Here is a 20,604-nt window from a genome sequence, read left to right on the forward strand (position 1 = left end):
TGTTTGTGGCTGAGTCCACTGAGCATCAGATGTGCCTTTTTTAAATTGGCTCAGAGGAGTCACCAGCTGTAGTCAACTGTAATCACTCACAAGGAGGTCATGCCACAGAAAATGTGATTAACAGCTTTCTACATCACCAAAACTGATCATTCAAGTTGCTGGATGTTTATTTTTGACCCAACAGATTCTGTCATATTTCCAGACGACCTATAACAAATCTATAAAAGAGCTAAAATGCATGATTGTTCTTTATAACAAAGACTTGATTTGATTCCAACATAGAAAATTAGCAGTTATGGGAGTCATTGGAAACTCAAGACTGCCATGATAGACATGTATGGACTTTACAACTGTATATACAGCATATTTATAGTGGTGGTGGCTCAGGGGTTGAGGCTTTGGGCTACTGATTGTAAAGGACTCAAGCTTTGGCCCTTAACCCTCTCTTCTCTAGGGGTTGACCTCCAGTGTGACCAAGAGAATTTCCCCTTGCAGGATCAATAGCAGATATAAAACAAATAAATACAAATATATAGATACATATGTATGTCTCTATATGCTAACTTTTCAGGTTTTGTTGTGGTGTGTTATGTCATTCATAAATAAGCTGATCATCATGTGTGAAACATCCCCCCAAATAAAGTAAAGAAAAAAAGAGAGCAGACGTGTTACAAATGTTGTCAGTAGATTATATTATTCTCTTTTTAAAAAAGACTTCACAACAGGAATTGACTTCATTCATTCAGACAAAAAGCCTTTACATGTGTAGAGTTTTTCACAGAGTTCATCACTTACTGCACAACAACAGTCCGGCGCTGAATGTCTGAACCACCTTCTGCATTTGATCACCGTCAGTGAGGACGAGTCACATGTAGAAGACTCGTCAGTGCTGACCTGTGAGCCGACTGAAACGAGGACAAGCTCCAGAAACTATTTATTTCACTTTATCAGGCGTCCGATGATTTAACACTAAAAGGTCTCGTTTTTACAACAAGGACAACACAAATCTGGAGTCAAGGCTGTCTCCAGCAGACTGTTCCCTTTATGTTTATTAATGCACATCATTTAAAATGTCTGATGTTGCATTCTGCATCAGTCAGTCTGTGACATATCCTGTGATTCTGAATTTTATCTAGTGTCACTAACAGGTTTTAACTGACCAACATTTCAGTTAGTAAACAGTGAATTCCCAGCAGCCTCAACTTGAGATGAATGTTAAAACAGTGTGCTAACATGCTAAATATCTGCATGTTTATCACCTTTTAGTGAAGGGCTTTAACCATATAAAGGTAGCATCATGTCGGTCTGACCCACAAACATGCAACCTGGTGACCAACAATCTCAAACTATTGATGGCCTACATCCAGATTTCATCTTTTATGAGTACTTTAAATACTTTTTGATCACATTGGCTTAAAGGTTGAAGGTTGACATCACAGCATGTTGTGTTTTAGCCAAATGCACAACAAAGCTGGAGCTAGCAGGAACTGATGTCTGACAGAGGGTAACTGGAGCGTTCTAACAAACGCTAAGCGAGCTAGCTGTAGCTAATTGATGTACAGCTGAGAAGTCCAGCTCAGACCAATGAAATGTCCCAACATGGCCACCGTACAGAGAACAAATACATGACCTGAACTCCAGCAACGTCTCCTTTGGGATAAAGAATTTTCATAAGAATTAATCCGAGGAATAAATTCCCTCAAACTTCTGCTGCACCTGTAGCCACGCCCCCACTGTGATGTCACAGGGTCCTGGCATACACCTGTACATCACTGCAGCAAGGTGAGCTCAACCAGTTTGTCAGTGGAGTCTGTCTTTGAAGAAACAAAATCATTCCACATGCAGTCGACTACAGCGTACTGAGGCCACTGCAGATTTTCTTTTTTTTTTTAAAGACAATTATTGAGCTGGAAGAGGGGGTAATATTAAAATGATTCAATTAAATTACTATAGATTAAGAGGAAAAAAAATAGAAATACCAGGTATTATTCCTTTAGTGGACGACTTCATCAAATGTACTTTCAAATCTGGCAACAAGGAAATCACTGTGATCTTAGCCCAGGAACGCCTTTTTTTTTTTTTTTTAAAGGAAAAAAAAATAAAATGAAATTTACTTCTTGTAAACCTCAGAGAACATCCAAGTTTTTGTCGTGTGTATTGAAGACTTTGCTTTCAGGGAATATCTGAGTTTTTCCTTCAAAAGTTATGATTTTAATCTCAGAGAACATCTAACTTAAAAAACTAAATGAACAAATAAATAAACAAAATAAACAAATTTAATCTCAGAGAAGTTTATTTTTCTTGTACATTTCTGACTTTAATCTCAGAGCAAATCAGAGTTTTAGTCTCATCAATTCACCACTTCAATCTCAGAGAAGATCTGAGCTGTTGTTTTTTCCCTCATAAATTTCAGACTTTAATGTCAGGAAATATTCAAGTTTTTTTCTTGAAAATGTAAAACTTCAGAAAACATCAGAGCTTTTTTTTCCTCATAAATGCATGGCTTTAATCTCAGAATATCCTATTTTATTTCACAAGTTTAAAACTTTAATTTCAGAGAATATCAGAGTTTTTTCCTCTTGTACATTTACATGTTTCATTTCAGAATTTTCATCCTTTTTTTTTTACTTCATCGATCAGAAAAAATTGATCTCCGAGAACATCCAAGTGCTTTCTTGTAAATTTACCAGTTTAATGTCAGACAATGTCTAAGTTCTTTGTAAATGTACAACTTTAATCTCTGAGAATAGTCTTTTTTTTCCCCTCATAAATTTACCACTTTAATCTCAAAGACCATCAGAAGTTTACTCCAGAACATTCACGACTTTAAACTCAGACACAATTTCCAAGATTGTGTCATAAACTTATGACCTGAATTACTAAATTACCCTCCTTCTTCAGCTCAGTAGTATTTTTATTGATTTTTTAGAAGTTGTTGTACCTCCAATGGCCCTAATACGCTGTGGTTGCAGTCTCACTGAAACATATGTAAACGTGCTATAAACTGCAGCTTTTTATTTAAAGCTGAACTAAACTTTATTACTGTGCAGTAACTGTAGAACGTACACAAAAACCGTTCAAGACAACAACACAAAACTGACATTGATTCTAATTAAAGCTCTCATCAGTGTTTCTATATAAAAATGGGCCAAATTACAAGTTGGGATGTGATGAGAAAGAGGCTTTACATTCATCTGCTGGAGATGCAAATATGGTTCCTACGTCTTTGCTGAAACGTTCACATTTTCACAGCTACAGTTCTGCTGTCCCCATTAATAACCTGCAGCATTAGAGATGATGAAAACTGCATTTTGTTTCATAAGTCTGATCCAAATCTCAGCTTCATTAGTTATGATTTCAACATGGTTTGCTCCGTCAGTCCACTGAAACCGTCCACAAAGTGTAAATGCATAGTGAGTCTAAACAGCAGTGTTCATGTCGCTCTCTAACTCCACGCTCACCATCAGACCCTCCCCCCTCGTACTTATCATCCACCACATTCAGGCGTTTGACCTCTATAACTAGTATAAACCTTCCTGTTGTCTGTTTTGACTTACTGCTGGAAGGTGCAGCCAAGCAGGGCTAAAACGAGTCCAAATCAATTAAAAAAAGGAACAAAAAGCGGCCTTCTGTTTCTCCTTCTTCCCCCGATTGTTCGTCCCTCTCTCTCCCCCTCTCTGGCACAGTTTGGGTGTTTAGTCGAGTTCATATAAAAGGCGTCGGGAGTTTCTCTTCCACCCGACACTACATGATGATTCGTGGCTCTGGGACCGACTCGTTGATGGATTTGTGCGGCAGGACGTTGGCTCCGTTCAGGTAAAGCTCGTCGTTCACGATCACATCCTCCCCCAGCACCGTCACGTTCTCCATGCGCACCTGACAACAGATGAGTCATCAGTGAAGCTGACAGCAGCCGCGACAAGCTTCTACATTTCTAGCACGAGATAAATCTGAGACAAGTCAAGAAGAATTGTAAAAGTAATCTTCATCAACTGTTCTTTACTTTGTGGGATCAAACAGAACCAACAAATCTCCAACTGACGTCAAAGTCCTGATATGTTTGGATTATAATTCTGAACATGTCGTCAGATGAATAGAGAATTTCAACACTATGGCCAACTATTTTTGTCATTTATGACATTATAAGTCAGCTATACAGCACAAAAGAAGACAGAAAGAGTTTTTTTCTTATAAATTTACGACTTGAACCTCAGAGCACCCATATTTGTTTCTAGTAAATCTAAAAGTTAAATCCCAAAGAATATCCAAGGTTTAATTTTTTTAATTTCCGACATCATTCTTAGAAGTTTTTTTGCTCTAAACTACCAACTAATCTCAGAACAGTCAAGTTTTGTAAATTTAAATTAACAACTTCACTGTCAGAATATCCACGCTTTTTTTTTCCCTTGTAATTTTTTTTATTTAATTTAAACAATATCCAACTTTTACTTTTTGTTTTTTGTTTTTGTTTTTGTTTTTTGTCTAGTAAATTTATATATTTTAGTGTCAGAGAATATTTAAGTTTTCTTTCTTGTAAAGCTGCCGTTTGAATCTCAATGAATGACTTTATTCTTGGAAATTCTGTGTTTTTTTCTTGGAAAATTACCTCCTCCTGCAGCTCAGTATTTTTAATAAATTTTTTTATTTTTATTTTTTAAAGTTATTTTTTTGGCCTTTGTGCCTTTATTGGATAGTGTAGTAGTGAGAGAGAGACAGGAAAGTTGGGGAGAAGAATGGAGGAGGACATGTGGGAAAGGGTCATGAGCGGGATGCGAACTCATGACCTCCACATTGGGACTGTAGCCCTGCACATGGGACGCCAGCTCAACCAGGTGAGCTATAGTGGCGCCCCTAGATTTTTGAAATCTACATTAGCCCTAATACGCTGTTGTAGCAGTCTCACTAAAACATATGTTTAAGTCCAACTTTGTCATATGTACAAAAGACATTCTTGAGTTCTCTCTACTTCTAGCCATGGCTGTACTGTTTCCACAGAGGAGCAGGACTTTAAAATCTTCTGCCTCTTGAAGGAATCAACAGTTACAGGATGTTTCACTAAAAATCTAAAAATTAAGTGAAATATGCAACAATACAAAAAAATATTTGGAAAAACCATTGTGACTACAGTTTATTGCACTCTCTAAAACTCTTCCACTTCTCATCGCTCTACAACATCATCAGTAAACCACAAATCATTATACACCTGTTTGTGCTAGTTGATATTTTAAGGAGATTTTAGACACTCTCAGACCGATGTAAACCCTCTCTGTGCTTCTTTGGCTCACATTTGGACGTTTGTTTGGAAAATGCCATCAGCTCCTCCCCGTACTCACCCACTGTCCGACTGAGGAGCTCCACCCCACGATGCAGCTCTCCAGCCAGGAGTGCGACCGAACCCTCGACCCTTTCAGCACCGTGCACCGCTTTATCCTCACGCCGTCCTCCACGACCACGCCGGCGCCGATGGTGACGTTCGGGCCGATGGTGCAGTTCTCCCCGATTTGCGCCGTCGGGTCCTGCAGGCGAGAAAGTGAGCACAGACGATCCCCATCATGGAGCAACTTCCTGTATTATAGCGTCAACAAGCTGCACTCACCACCATGACGTTGCCAAGGAAACCAGGCCCTGTGCGTAGCCTCTCAGGAGCGTGTTGTCGTAGCGACTGGAGGTACATACACATCCCTGTCAGGAAGTCTTTGGGCTGACCGATGTCCATCCAGAAACCTGTAGACAGACAGAAAGAAAGACAGGCAGACACACAACATGCAGACATACAGACAGTGAGAGGAGTTAGTTACCATGGAAACAAGCAGGAGTTTCCTTGTGATTTCCAACAGGTGAGTTACTGAACATGAAGGGAGAGAATTTTTTATCTCGTATCAGTTTTCATAACTGCAGCGATCAATTTACCAGAAACAAACTGAATTTTAACGGCCATCTGGAAGTCAAACCGTCAATCTAACACTGCACTGAGGGAAATGAAAAAAGAGGGAAACATATTGACTTCTAGTAGATAAAACCTCAAGCTTCAGAAAATCTCCCAGACTGTTAAACTTAACAAAAATAAACTAAACAAAAATACATGTATTCTGCTACTAGACCTTCATCTGTATTACAGAGTGCAAGAAGGAAATTTTCAATGACATACAGAAAGCTGAAACACTATTTAGTCACAATCATAAATGGATCATAAAATTCTGAAAGGTTTACATTAAATGGTTAAACACTACGATGTGGATGCTTAAAACCCTCAAGGGCAAATCTGCATACCTCATAATGAAGTCTAGCACAAGTTTGCCTGCGTCTGTTCGACCATCCTCTACACATCTGTCTCATTAAACTGATTTTTAGAGAACTAAAGGAAACGTGTCATAATCTGAAAATCAATCAATACATCATATGAACATTATAAATCTGTAGTTGTGAAGCAAACTCTGCCCCAGCCTGCAGGTTTGAGCTCCAAGGTAACTCTGGTTTATTCCAACTTGTTGCCTTTCCGATGCACAGAGACACAACAGACACATTACTGGGAAATAAATTGTATTTTTCCTTTAAAGGTTTGTCGCTCTGATAATAGATCCAGATACATATGAAGCCAAAATAAATAAACGGATCCTATGTCTATAAAGTGATTCTATAGTTCAATAAATCTGCTGCAGGAAATCACAAGAACCTTCTGTCATTCTTTCACAGTTCATGGATCAGAGCTTCTGAGGGAACCAAACCCTCCACTACTGGGACCAGTCTGCCTGCCCAGACTACAGGACGGAGGGAGGTTTCACTGCCCAGCTAGGTGTTCCACTGTTTCAGCCTCCCAGAGAGGGATGAGGATCTAGAGAAGCACCAACAACAGACACCGGTCGGTTCTGGTCTGTTCTGATCCAGGTTTGGGCATAAAGACCGATCCGGTTTCAAACGTCCTGTTTTTTTCTGTGTCGGTGCTTCTCTACAATCGATTCCTCTCCAGAACTACGTGAGCTCGGATGAGAAGAAAAGCCCAAACACTTACGTCTGGTGGAGCTGTGAGCTGCAGAGACCAGAACAGGCACACGGGTCAACTATACAGAGACAATGTATTCCATTATACTGACTGCTGTGTTTCACTAGAGGAAGTGCCTCCAACACTTAGATGAAACAGCACCTTCTTCTGACACAAGCTGCATTTTCAAAACTCATATTTATCAGAACTAAGCACCAGTCACTTTGTCCACTGACAATTAAATAAAGTTCATTCAGACATGATGGCTGTGATCTCCGTGTTAACAGAAAGAGAAAGCAGTGTTGTGCTGCACTGCTGGTTTAATGGGTAACTTGGAGTTCATTATACATGTTGCAGTCATTTAAAAAATTAAATAAAATAAAATAAAAATTTAATATCTGAGAGTAAACAGCTCATCTTTCCTTTTTGATAGTATCTGTCATAATTAATAATCAGCTACTTACTGTGAGAGTAGAGGTATCAAATACTTCTGAGTGTTTCTTTCTTTTTTTTTAAAATAAAAGGCAACAATCTGAATTTATGTTTGTTTTTTTTGTCCGCTGCAACAACAACGTAGTGATCCATGCCTCCAAACCCGAAGTATAAACTCATCTTTGAATTTTATCATCTGCCTATTTGTCAGGGGCAGAAGTGGAAACATTTCCAACCCGATCAACTTTCTTATTTTACTTAAAGGCCTAGTAAACATGTTAACATGCAGCCTAATAGATAAACACTATTTGATGTGTTAACTTTTCTTTTTAATATAAGAAGTGCACAGCCTCCTGAAATTAAAACTAAATTAGCTCAAATAAAGGCATTTAGTTGTTTGAATTTAAAATGAAAACACAACCTAAAATTAAGTGATTGGCTTTCAAAACGGCACAGAAGGACGTCAAAGTGTTTCCTTGCTACAACATTGTGTGTATGTACTCGAAACTTTGGACGTTTTTGAAGGCTCCATGAGCAAAATACGACGTTTCTATGTTACGTGGTCAGTGGTGCATTTCAACAAAAGAGAGTTGAGTCGCAGTTCTTCCTACTGACGAGTCTGCTCTGAAGTTGCAGCACTATCTGATCTATGAGGGGCGATCAAAGACATCCAATACAGTTTGTGGCTTGTGAGCAGCAACTCACGAATCGGAAAACCACACTATCAATACCTGTACCAGTGTTACAAAGGTTTTTGTGTCCACTGCTAGGTGCACAGCTGTGATGGTGCTCAAACTTTAGCTGAGAAGAAAACATCACATTCTGTGTCAGTCAGCAGATGGACGATCCAGCCTTCAAGTGGAGCATCATCACTGGTGGCCAGAGACCCAGCAGCAGTTTTCACAGTAAAAGAGCTGCAGTCTCATGTCAGAGCACCCAGAGCATCGTTTTGATAAATTAAGGGATGAATTAATCCCCCAGGGTCCGAGTGTCAACACAGAGTTTTACTGCAACTTCAGTTTTGGCCACGACAATACAACTGCGCGGCTCACCAGATTCTATTCCCTGTAACTTCTCCCTCTTCCCCGACATGAAACTGAAGTAGTACAGTCGCCATTTTGACACAGTTTAAGAAATCCTGACAGACATGCTCGACATATTTCATGGGACCTCCAGGGATTTCCACGGGGAGAACTGCATCACTGCTCTACACAAAATTAAAATTGTTTTTTTGAGGTTAACAGGTGCAGTTTCTTAACTTTTTGATCACCCCTCATATTGTAGTACTGTGCTGTAAATCTGATGAAAAAAAGAGAGAGAGAGAGCTGGCAGGGTGAAATGTGTGGCGAAGAATATCAAAAGTGATTTGTGACAGAAATGTACCAGTAGCAGCGAAAAAGAAGGTTTACAAGTTAGTGCTGCAGCCAGCGATGTTACACGGCTGGAGACGGAGGCAGCAGGGTTCAAGATGCTAAAATCTGCACTGAGTTAGCGATGAGGACATCAGAAGGACAAAGAGAGGTGAGATTAAGCTGTTTTTAGGCATGTGGAGGAGAAGTGCTGGGTTTAAGATAAGATAAGCCTTTAATATTCCCACAGTGGGAAAATGTGTTTAAGGGATGATGAGATGATGTGTCTTTGATGAGCAGAGAAGAAAGAGACAGCAGAAAGAAAAAAGATGACGAAGAAAGAAAAAGAAAGCAGTCGTAGTTACCCTGCAGCTCCATGGCGTACAGCTGTCCCTCCTCCGCCATGACTGGAAATATTTCTTTCTCTATGGACGTTGGTCTCAGCTGCACACAAACACACATGAGAGGAAGTCACAACCACACACAAAACAATCTGTACACCATGATCCACAGCTACAACTACACTCTATAATGTAACACTTCAAAACTCAACCAGTAAAACAGAGTGTGTGAGGGGTTCACCTGGATCCTGCTCAGCATGCTGGGGTTGAAGATGTACATGCCGGCGTTAATCTTGTTCGACACAAACACCTGCGGCTTCTCGACGAAGCGATGGATCCTCCCGCTGTCCGTCTCAAACACCACCACGCCGTACTTAGAGGGCTCCTCCACCCGCGTTACCTGCACACACATCCACCAGCATCATATCTGGTTTAACACTGGGCTTTTTCTACTGGGTCAGATTTGTTTTTGTACATTTCATCCATTCATTTTAGTGTAATAATGCCCCGCGTCCAGCAGACACACTGAACTAACTAGAAAGTGAACATCTAAATTCTTTATTAAAAATTAATTTTAAACTGCCCATATTGGCCTTGTTGGGTTGCTTAATTACCCCTGGACACTTCGGGGCATCTACCAACATTGATTACACGTCTAAACTGTCTTTATCCTTTTGTTCCTGACTCTGTAAATTTCACACAAAAAGTCCGAACATCTCAAATTTGTCTTCAATGAAAAGTCATTAACATTTTACAAAAAAATGAATCATGGATACGTTTTACATGGTTCTCTAATGTGTTGACTCAGAAAGTAAAATTGTGCTTCTTCTATTTATTCATAGAGACATAATGGATGAAATAAGGGGGAAACCTTGTATTATAGAAATTTATGGTGTTTTAATTATCAGTTGGTTTCATTTTCAGAACTTAAAAGCATCAATTCTAGGAGCCCGAGGCTATTTTCAGGGTCATTTTACTACCTTTTATTTTACGTTTATCTAGTTTATTATACATCGGTTTTATTTTTTCTGAGCAGTCTATCCAGATCTTTCAGCATTTCTTATATTAGCTTTTACATCAAGGGAAGAAAAACATTTAGTATTGCGAAACTGCTGTGTTTCTACATGTATCCAACCATTAAACGTTGGGAGCAGAGACGTTGTTTCACAGCTGTGTCGAGGACATCGTTCTGAATCTGACAACATCAGAACCATGATGGTGGGATTCTGTATGTGCTTAGTGCCTAACCGAAGTAAATGCTTTTATTTTATTGACTGACGTGGTCACATACGGTAGCCGACCTGTAGAGGCAAATAGTCAGAAAAGACACTCCAGGAAAACACTCATTGATGTTAAAGTTTAAATTCTGTTTCAGCAGTTTTAAGTCCCTGCTTCACGAATTCACTCATCAAAATTCAGTTTTAAGGATAATTCCAGTTCATTTTACCCCAGTGTGTGTCCCATTAATGTGTCTGTTGTGTCTCTATGCTGACTTTGCACCCTACTAGAGATTAAGGGAAACAGTTTTCAGTGTGCCTGAATCACCCACTGGTGGACGTATTCGACCGTTCCGGACTGGCATATCATCTCAAAATAAATAGACATTTTCAGAATGTTATTGATGTTTTGTACTCTACTAGTGTGTTTCAAAAATCTAGCAAATCAAAATGAAAAATTCAGTAAATGATAGATTTTCTCACAGCGAACACGGCGGATGAAGCCGAGGATTATTTTGCAACAGAACTATTAATGTTTACTAAAACCTGTTCATCACCATGAAAGGGAAAATGTAAAAACCGTCGACTCTCCCAGAGAGCAGAAAATAAACACTGGTTTGGAAAATCTGTAAACACACATTAATAGATTCTGACACTGGACTGATAAACCAGCTGCAGCTTTCCAAATAAATCTGTTTTTTCTATGAATCATTTTAAATGTTTGCTTTCAGTCTGACTGGATCATCTTCTGGTGGATGGACTTTATCTTTTTGCACTGACAAACCAAAAATGTCACTCTGTTTTGTCAACTGTCTTTTATGTAAAATCACTAAAACCTGACATGACCATACTGCAGCAGCTGAAAGTAAAACCCATTCTGTCTCTCTCACCACGATGGTTCCCTCCTTGCCGTGGTTGTGGTGAAACTGAAGCAGATCTTTGAAGGGAAAATCACAGATGACGTCCGAGTTAAGGACAAAGAACGGCTCGTTGTCCACATTCAGCAACTCTCGAGCCAAAGCCAGAGGACCCGCTGTGGAAACACAATCATTTGTAAAAATGTTGTGGGTTCCTTTACACCCCATGGAGAGAAATGCTTCTATGTGTGTCCTGTTTAAACACGACAGTGCCACCATGCACAAAAGTTATTTGCCCAGTTAATGTGGAAGAAGCTCACCAGTTCCCAGAGGCTCCTTCTCATGAGACAGAGAGATATGAATCCCGAGCTGAGGAGAAAACAGAGAAACGTTCAGGATACTGCAGAATAATCAGTATCATCAGATCAAATACTTACTGAAAAACATGAGTAGAAGAAAAAAAAATTCCCTATTGCTTCATCACCTTTTCAAATGTTTATAACTAAAGATTCATCACCAACCACTGTCCACCCTTAAAAAAAAAAAAAAAAGAAGTGGCCAAGGTGCTGCTGTAACGTAATGAACAATAATCAAATAATCATGTCATAAAAATACAGTCAGGAGGCATTTGCTGAAAATTTGATTTAAATATATGTATCAAACCATTTAAATCTATCTATCCACAGATAGAGATATATATAATTGTGATCCAAGCAATTACTTTATGTCGTCACCTCCTGGAATAGAAACTTGAGTTCCACCAGGAACATTCTGGCAGCGCACCAGTTGTTTACCACCTTTAGCATGCTAGCAGCGTTAGCCTTTAAAGCTGCAGACGCTGTGTGATTGTTATGAATCCTGTATGAAGTGTAAACTCACACTCCATGTTTTAATTCCTGCAGCCAGGAGCTGTGAATGTGGAGCTCACACTGAATGTCAGCACGAAGCTCCTGCTTGCTTTGTCCTCTAATAAGTCAGTAAGGTTTAGTAAAATACGACGGCTCTCCTCAGTGTAGACAGACACATTACTTTGTGAAGTTCTAACACTTAAACTGTACTGCTGGCTTTAACGGTTAATTCCGAATATTGTTCAGAGGATTTAATAAACATTTAGTTTTATACTTGAGAGTAAACAGCTCAGAGTTCTTAGCTTGAAATTTTACAGCAAGAATTTTGGCCAACTGAACAGTTTTTATTGTTTTTATTTTTTGAACGTGAATGAATAAAAATGTTCACCTATCAGCATGTTCTATTAAACAACAACTCCAAGCCAATAATAAACAGTGAGTGTTGTGGACCACTCCTCTAAGCCCTACATTGTGTCAGGGGGGTGTTTTGTTGTACGTACTCTCTGCTCCTGGATTCTCATCTCTCTCTCCAGCAGCTCTGACATGTAGCTCACAGCCAGAACCACATGGTCCACACCGGCCTGCAGACACACACAAGAACCGATCAGCAGAGCTCAGAGCAACCTGTGAGCTGTACAGTTCAAAGTCTGCTCCATACCTTGACCAGCGCCTCCACCTGGTGCAGCAGGATGGGTTTGTTGCAGAACTCCACCAGCGGTTTGGGGACGCTCAGGGTGAGCGGTCGCAGCCGGGTCCCGTAGCCCCCAACCAGGATCAGAGCCTTCATGCTTCTGCTGTTAGCAACAGTTACCAAGGCGGACACAGTTCATCAATAAGGAGACGTCAACCTGCCTGAACAGAAAGAAGAAAAACCTACAATGATGAAAGAAGCGGATGTTTTCGACGATGTGGTTTCTGTGACAGATTACTGACTCTGAGTAATTTACAAATAGAATTCATTTTTATGCCTCTAAGAACATATTTGTCACATTCTAAAGTCCAGCAAACTGTCTCTCAAATGAATGAATCAAATGTTAACTACAACCTGCAAGACAAAAGAGAGGCACAGCTCAGTGGTCAAAGTTCATGACCAACATGTTTTTATTTTATTATTAGTTAAGTTTCTGCTCTTTTTTTTTTTTTTTTTTCAAATACACATTGTTTTAGGAGTTTGCTTGAGTTTTAAAATCTCATAACTTCAGGAGGCTGTGTCTCTTCACCTGGCTGTGGCTGAACTCATTCGCTCTATTAGTCACTGATGGCAGCAAGGCTAAAAATAGAGCAGACAGTGACGTGACATCTTGTCGGTAAAAACTAAACTATTCTTTAAGAGGAATGAGTTTCAGGTTTCTCCATTCATGCACTTGGCCAAAGAAAGACACTACTTTCTATCTATGCCACGATGTGTCCGAGTCCACGAGGAGCCTTTTGGGGGTCAAGATACGCAACAGTAAGTATTAGCGTTAAAGGAAAGGCAATGAGGCCATGTTGTGTTTGACAGGAATCTATGGGTTTTTTTTCTATTATTTCCAACTATTTGATAAACAAAAATGTCAATTATACTTAAATTAATTAAACAACTAACAAAACTGGTTGAAAAATGTAATTGCTATCAATATTTGGCGACGGCTGAAAACCACCAGGAGGAGCAGCATAAAATCTTCTACTGCATCAGCTCTGCCTGCTCATCCTGTAGGTCGGAGGGGCTGATCACACTGGGATGACAGCGGGATGACAGTGGGACGATAGTGGGACGATAGTGGGCGAGAGGCAGGTGGGATGTCCAAACAAGGACTATGAACATAGATTGAACTGCTCACATCTCAGTTTCCATCCTTGTTTGGGTCAAAACACAAAAGTGCACCTGTCGAAACTTGTTAAAAACTTTTAGTAGGAGTGGCACAGACGATTTTCTGCAGATTATAGCTATGGCTAAATAAAGTACAATATAGTTGGTTATAGCATATTACAGGTTCACTGAATTTTGTCTTCCATACAGTTCTGACAGAATCACTTTCTAACTTCGTCAACCAGACTCAAATCTGAATTCTTAAATTGATGAGCCTATAGATGGGAAACATTTGTCTCCTTAATATTCAGGCTGTTAGTCATGTTGTTGCCTTAGATCACAAGATTTCATTCATTCCCACCAGTGTTGGTGTCCTTTTTAAAGCCCTGTAACGTGTTTACAAAATCACAGGGACACCACAGATTAAAACTAATTCCAACACCGCAGAAGTTGCTAACTTAGCCGTGTTAGCATCACAGTGGATTCCTCGTCTTATATAGAACATGTCGACGATATATGTGTTAAAACTTTTGTGTTTGAGTGTAAACAGTGAGCCCAGAGACCAGCACAGACTGCGCTCATGTTTTGGTTTCATTGAACTGATTGCAGTTAGCTCACGTTAGCTGAGCGAGCTAACTTGCCTCTGACTTAATGTAGAGCAACAAACCGGCTGCTGGCTGGTTCGCACTCGGCTGCTAAAGTCTTCAGTCTGTGTGTGAGTTAATAAAAAGGATAAAAACTCACCTGGGTTTGTTCAGCAGAAGTCCTCACCAGGTTTGTGAATCACTGAAACTCTTGGAATGACACGTAAGATCGTCCAAACAAGAATTCCGTGTTTGTTTCCGGTGCCGCCGCGTTGCGTCAATTGTCACATCGTCACACATACAGAGTCCGGTTTGACTTTTCAAAATAATAGTAGGGGGGTTTGGACGCTATTTTTGAATGCTTTCATCTTATAAGATAAAATAAGATTTTTTTTAAAACTACATCTATCTATCTATCTATCTATCTATCTATCTATCATCTTAGGTAAAATTAAGGTAAGAAAATGTACAATAATTATGGACAATGACAGTATTGTTATGCTCTCTTATGTATTGCTTGTTTGTTCTTCCATCTTCTCTCCTGCTACAACCCCTCCTGTCCCCCACGCCCCTCATCCCCACTCTCAGGTGGCCTCCTTCCCTGAGTCTGGTTCTGGGTTGCTGTTTGTTTTTTTTGTTTGTTTGTTTGTTTTGTTTTTTTGTTTTTTTCTCCCTGTTGCTGACTGCTTGCTCAAAGGGAATCCAAAAGGAACTTTGGATTGGTGGGCTTCTCTGTTTAAAATGTGTAAGGTCTTGGACTGAATGTGAAATAATTAAACTAATTTATCAGACGGTAATTAAACATTATATTACAGTATTTTATAGGCTCCAGCCTCCCCGCGACCCTAGTGAGGATTAAGCGGTGTATAGATAATGGATGGATTACAGTATTTTGTTTTATTTTTACACTTTGCCTTTGTAAAACAAAACACCAAACAAACAGGAAATAAAATCGATCCATAATTTTACATGAAACAATTCCTATAATCACTGACTTTGCCGTGACAATGACTTTAGAGACAACCAACCCCACTGCACCAAGCCGATATCATGCACTTATTTTAAAGGCCAAATCCTTCTGTTTCTGGTCTGAACGGTTACATTCTGGGGATCTTAATGGTCGATCCTAACGGCCGTCTTTGACTTGGGGATGTTCAAATTAAATGGAGTCTAAAATGAAAACCGCATAATCCCGTGCATTACATAATAAATTAATTCTGAAGATGTAGTCTTTAAACTTCACCATCATGAACACATCAAACATCACTGCTGTTACACCTGTTCCGTCAACGTTATCCAAACTGTCCCATGCACCCCCCACGTATTACGTAGTGGTATGTCCTACACACACTGTCCCCGCCCCTTCATTACTTCTGACCAATCAGAGAAAAACAGCGTGGCGATGGGAGGCGGATGCAATATTCCTGATTTACATAAGAAGACGATGGAAAAAGTCACATTACAGCAGCGGTCTGTCAGTCTGACAGCTTTTAATGTTGTAATTTACACTTTCTACCTCCGGCAAGGAGGTTACGTTTTAGCCGGCGTTTGTTTGTTTGTTTGTTTGTTTGTTTGTTTGTTTGTTTGTTTGTTTGTTTGTTTCTTTGCAAGATAACTCGAAAAGTTATGAACGCATTTTTATGAATGGTCTGTGGATCTCAAACAGGACAGTTTGAAGGGTTGAAAAGAGACGAAACACAAGGACAACTGTGAAGGCAGAATTATATATTTGTTTATTTTATACAATAACATTAAATAAAATATTAAAGCAATAACACACACACACACACATTTTTTGTGCTGATCTCACTACCTCCTGAGAGAGACACAGAAACAGACATCAACACACATATGTAGATATAACAATGATATATCTGATAAACTGTACATGATTCACTTTTATGCTTTGGCCAAACATATTTCATTTTTAACATTTATGCCAATCAGCCCAGTTCTGCTGTGAGCTGTGAGCGCTGACTGAATTGTCTCCCTTCTGTCTTCAGCTCTTTGTCCAGCCCTCTGCAAGATTCCTCCACTTCACTGAACTAGTGGACAGACAACATTATCACTGCTGGCTTTATAGAAACATTAGGTACAGAAACAATTATTTTCTGGAACTCAGATTTTGCAAAAAACAAATACAAAAACCCCACTACAACCTGTTATGTCCACTGATATTACCAACAAAGGCCCTCAGTGAACCTTATGGGGATGGCTCTGTTAAATTGTTATGTGCATCTTCAAATAAAGAGAGAATAGTTGGTCAAATTGAATATTTTCATATCATTTTGCAAATATAAATAGACATAAACTAGGCCTAGTCCTAGAACTGGACTAAGACATTTAGAATTTGATGTCCTGGGTCTGTAGTTATTTATCATCATCTCTGAGCTCTGCTGCCAAATCTCACTGTGACTCAGTTTAACACATAAACAAGCTAAACGTTGGTTTTACTGAAGCCTTTGTGAGGTAAAACGTGACCGTTTGCAGGTTTAATGACGACTTAAAACATCGTTTTTTTCACAGTTCAGCGAGTCACCAACAGCTTTGCTGTACAAACAAAGGCAGCAAAAATGTTTATAACATTAAACAATAAAACGATTTAAACAAACGTTTATTTGTTTTATGATGTTAAACTAAAAAACGATTCACAATTAGTAGTCATGTTGTGATCCTCTTCCATCATGGCGATGAATGCTGCTGCTGTGTTCAGTATCCAGCTCAGCAGGTGACACCAGCGACCTGTCGGTGGGTCCTGAGAGCTCTGAACACACTCAGACTGCTGCATCTGGGCTACAGACCACAGAGACCACAGCAGCAGAGTCCATCATCATCCTGCCTGTTAATAAGTATGTTCATTACACCAGTTGACCAAATGCAACCAAGTTATTATTATCATTGTAATAAGTAGTATTTTGGGTGGAATAAACCTTTCAAAACTGACTTGTAAGACTAGCTGCCCGAACAATGTCCACTCATCGTTCTGCCTCTGGAGCAGATGGTGGCTCATGATTTTGAGCTCTCTATTAAAGTCCACTTATTTTTCCATCTCACTAATGACAGACTATGCGGCTCATAGTTTTTACTCCTTAACAAAGTCCACCTGTCGTTCTGTCACTCTAACTTGGCAGATCGTGTGGCCATACCTTGTAATTTATGTGTAACTGCTGTTTATGTGTAAACAATGTTCCTGTTCCAGTGTCTGAATAAAGCTGTTTAAAAAGATAAACTAAATAAAATGTGGGACTACATCAAAATGTTTGTATTTCAAAAACCTCAATTAACAAGTTACTAGAACAACCCAGCATATCAAATTATTTTACTCATTACAATATTGAAACAACTTAGTTTAATAAATTATGAAGTCTAAAGCCACAACCAACGATGTTCATGGAGTGTTTTTGTGTTTTCTAACATTACGTCTGTTTGTTTCCCTGATGCTAATGATTTTCCACTGTACTATGAGATGAGCTTCACGTGGATATTTCATCCTGAGATAAAAGTGACTCAAGCAAACAAAGAAATGACGGCAGCCCCCTTTCAGGTTCTTATAGATTGAAATCCTCTCGTGTTGCCTTTTAGTGCAAACAGAAAGCACAACAAAGCATCAACAACTGCAGAAGTTAACGCTGTCCAGTGAAGCTTTATTAAAACAAAGTCCTCACTGAGCAACAAATGTGGCCATATCAATAAATACTTAGAATAAAATGTTCATATTTATTAATGAACCATGTCACAGCAGAATTAAAGTCTTTAATAACAGCTGTTTAAGAGGAAGAACCAGAAGGTTTCATCTCTTCTGTCGGCAATATGAACTCAAAATGACAATAATTATCAAACCAGTTGAGCATTTCACTCTAACAGTAATAGATTCTCTTTAAAAAACAATAACTGTTCAATGAATTGCCTTTCACACCTCAACACTGAATATCAGTGATGAAAATTCATTACTGTCTAATAAGGACCGTATATAATGTCATATAAACTTAATTACAACTCATCATGCTGTAGTTGAGACACTTGTCCTCATGTCTCTGTTTGTCCAGGTTTCACTTGAATGTTCTTCAGCAAACCTGCAAGAACACATTTTAAAGCTTCAAAAGGCAAAGTGTGGCAGCCTGCTTTTCCAGGAGCTTCGAGTTTGGAGGTCAGAGGTTCCAGCGCAGGTCACAGACCAGGGCGATGTGGTCGGAGGGGTGAGCCACGCTGGGCAGGGCCTCGTAGGTGGTGACCTCCTGGTGGCTGGGCAGAGGAATCACCTGCTCCACCTGCACAGACGTAGCAGCGATCCAGTTTGACCACATCATCACTCATTTCTTTCAGGACTTAAATGACTGATGGGTGAATACATCCAGAATCATCAGGGGCCTTCTGCTTTATTACTTGAAACATTTTTTTTTAATGATGTGATATATCAGGTTTGTTTTTAATTTTTTTAAATATTGCCACTTTGTGTCACTTACATTAGGCTGTCTAGCAATATTTTTGTTCTTGTGGCACCACTTGTCATGAATCAGTAGCAAAGTTTAATAAAACTAACTTTTTTGTAAGCAAGTATTTCAAATTTAATGTATTACAGTTTATCCAAAATAAAAAAAAATACCCACAAGATGCTTAATTTTCCAGCTCTTTAGCTAAAAAAAAAAAAAGCCAAATATGCGACTAAAACACAGGATACTTGTAAATTAAAAACGCAAATTTCAAACCAGAATATGTAAAGCAATATTTTCTATTGAGTAATATTTAAGATGTACATACTGCATGTAATTAAGATGCAAGAATTCAGGTAGGGCATTGTGGTAAAAATTAAAATTCAATTAAACATCTTCTTACCCCGCGACCCTAGTGAGGATTAAGCAGTGTATAGATAATGGATGGATGGAAATATCTTAACATGTGACGTGAATTTGACTTTTACAAACACTAACTGCTGTTTGCAAAGACATTTTATAAACGTCTGGCAATAGTAAAACCTCGACCAGCAGAAAAATAAGACAAATAATGACTTCATTGGCTCTCCAGTGGTGATCAGAATAATCTGAGGGAGCTTCATTAGTGAAACTGTGTTCATATACAGTTATGTAATGATGCAGCACCATTGTGGCTCTGTGGAAAAGCAAACTGGCTCTTTGGAGGTTCACCAATTAAACCAGCTCTGAACCAGCACTAAAACTAATCCTGAACTAGTACCGGGTTCGCGCTGGTGGAATGCAGCTAATTAACCGTGTTGGATCAAGTTGTTCTCATGAATCAGCATCAGTACCTGCATTCTGTCCTGCTGTATGAAGATGTAGTCCAGGCAGCCGTGAAATCCTCCCACGTAGTTGGTGTAGGCCGGCTGACCGCAGGCGCTCAGCAGAGGGGGGAAGCCAGAGGGCAGCTCCATGCTGCAGGCCTCCTCCGGCCCCGAGCTGCTCCAGTCGGCATGATCCTGAGGAACCACGGCCTCACTGAGCAGCTGGAACACACCTGTGACCAGACCAGCACACCGGACTCACACAGCGCCGCAATCAACACTGCTGCATTTTCTACCACAAGATTCACCGAGTTAGTTCCATTTCTGTTTGACAAACACGTAAACCTGCTCTGAGACTGGATATTTGTAAAATATTTTACTTAGGAAATGCATTCATTTCATCAGTCTGTTCAGTGAGGCTGTCTGACATCTCTGCTATAAACTGTGCACAGGCTAAGCTCCTCACTTGATGATAGACTCTATATTTTACAGGTGTTCCCTAAACGCCTCACGTGCAGACGAAGGCAGCTGCAGGTCAATCAGGTGTGTGAATGAAAATTAATTAGAAAAGAGCAAAAATAAGGCATTTTATGACAGAGTTGCCGAAGTTGGCCCTGAGTCATTTTATTCACATGTGTGGAGAGCATTTTAAATGTCAGCACCACAGTTGATCATGTTCTTCTGACGCTGTGAAGTCAAAACTCTCATCGCTGTAAAAATGTATTGTAATGTATTTGCATTTTAGTTTCGTTATTGCTAATGGATTGGTTCACACATCAGACAGGGGAGACGGACAAAGCCACTGAAAAAGATAAAAATAGTAAACACAACAGCTTCCCGTCTGGTCACCAAATCAGCTTAACAATCATCATGCACTTGTACAAATGCGACCACATGAAAGTTGAACCCACACATTCATATCCAGGTTGTAGGTCGCAGTCTGGAGCCCTGAGAGGCGTTTTTTTTTTTTTT

At 39.5% G+C, this 20,604-nt stretch overlaps 2 protein-coding genes across 2 annotated transcripts; both read right to left on the minus strand.

Annotated features, from left to right (window-relative positions):
- Window positions 1-674: 674 nt before the first annotated feature.
- On the minus strand, window positions 675-14,636 carry gmppb (GDP-mannose pyrophosphorylase B). The gene is made up of 10 exons (XM_008303682.1): window positions 14,557-14,636; window positions 12,682-12,875; window positions 12,524-12,604; window positions 11,496-11,544; window positions 11,209-11,351; window positions 9,343-9,501; window positions 9,126-9,204; window positions 5,597-5,724; window positions 5,334-5,516; window positions 675-3,876 (listed from the first exon to the last, which is right to left on the minus strand). Exons 2-10 carry the CDS (start codon window positions 12,808-12,810, stop codon window positions 3,745-3,747), a joined length of 1,083 nt encoding a protein of 360 aa, XP_008301904.1. The 5' UTR covers window positions 12,811-12,875; window positions 14,557-14,636; the 3' UTR covers window positions 675-3,744.
- A 3,383-nt stretch (window positions 14,637-18,019) lies between these two features.
- On the minus strand, window positions 18,020-19,922 carry LOC103373718 (2',5'-phosphodiesterase 12-like). The gene is made up of 2 exons (XM_008303683.1): window positions 19,660-19,922; window positions 18,020-18,664 (listed from the first exon to the last, which is right to left on the minus strand). Exons 1-2 carry the CDS (start codon window positions 19,780-19,782, stop codon window positions 18,545-18,547), a joined length of 243 nt encoding a protein of 80 aa, XP_008301905.1. The 5' UTR covers window positions 19,783-19,922; the 3' UTR covers window positions 18,020-18,544.
- Between the last annotated feature and the right edge of the window lie 682 nt (window positions 19,923-20,604).

This window comes from Stegastes partitus, unplaced genomic scaffold, assembly GCF_000690725.1.
Source record: "Stegastes partitus isolate 25-593 unplaced genomic scaffold, Stegastes_partitus-1.0.2 Scaffold2051, whole genome shotgun sequence".
Taxonomy (NCBI): Eukaryota; Metazoa; Chordata; class Actinopteri; family Pomacentridae; genus Stegastes; species Stegastes partitus.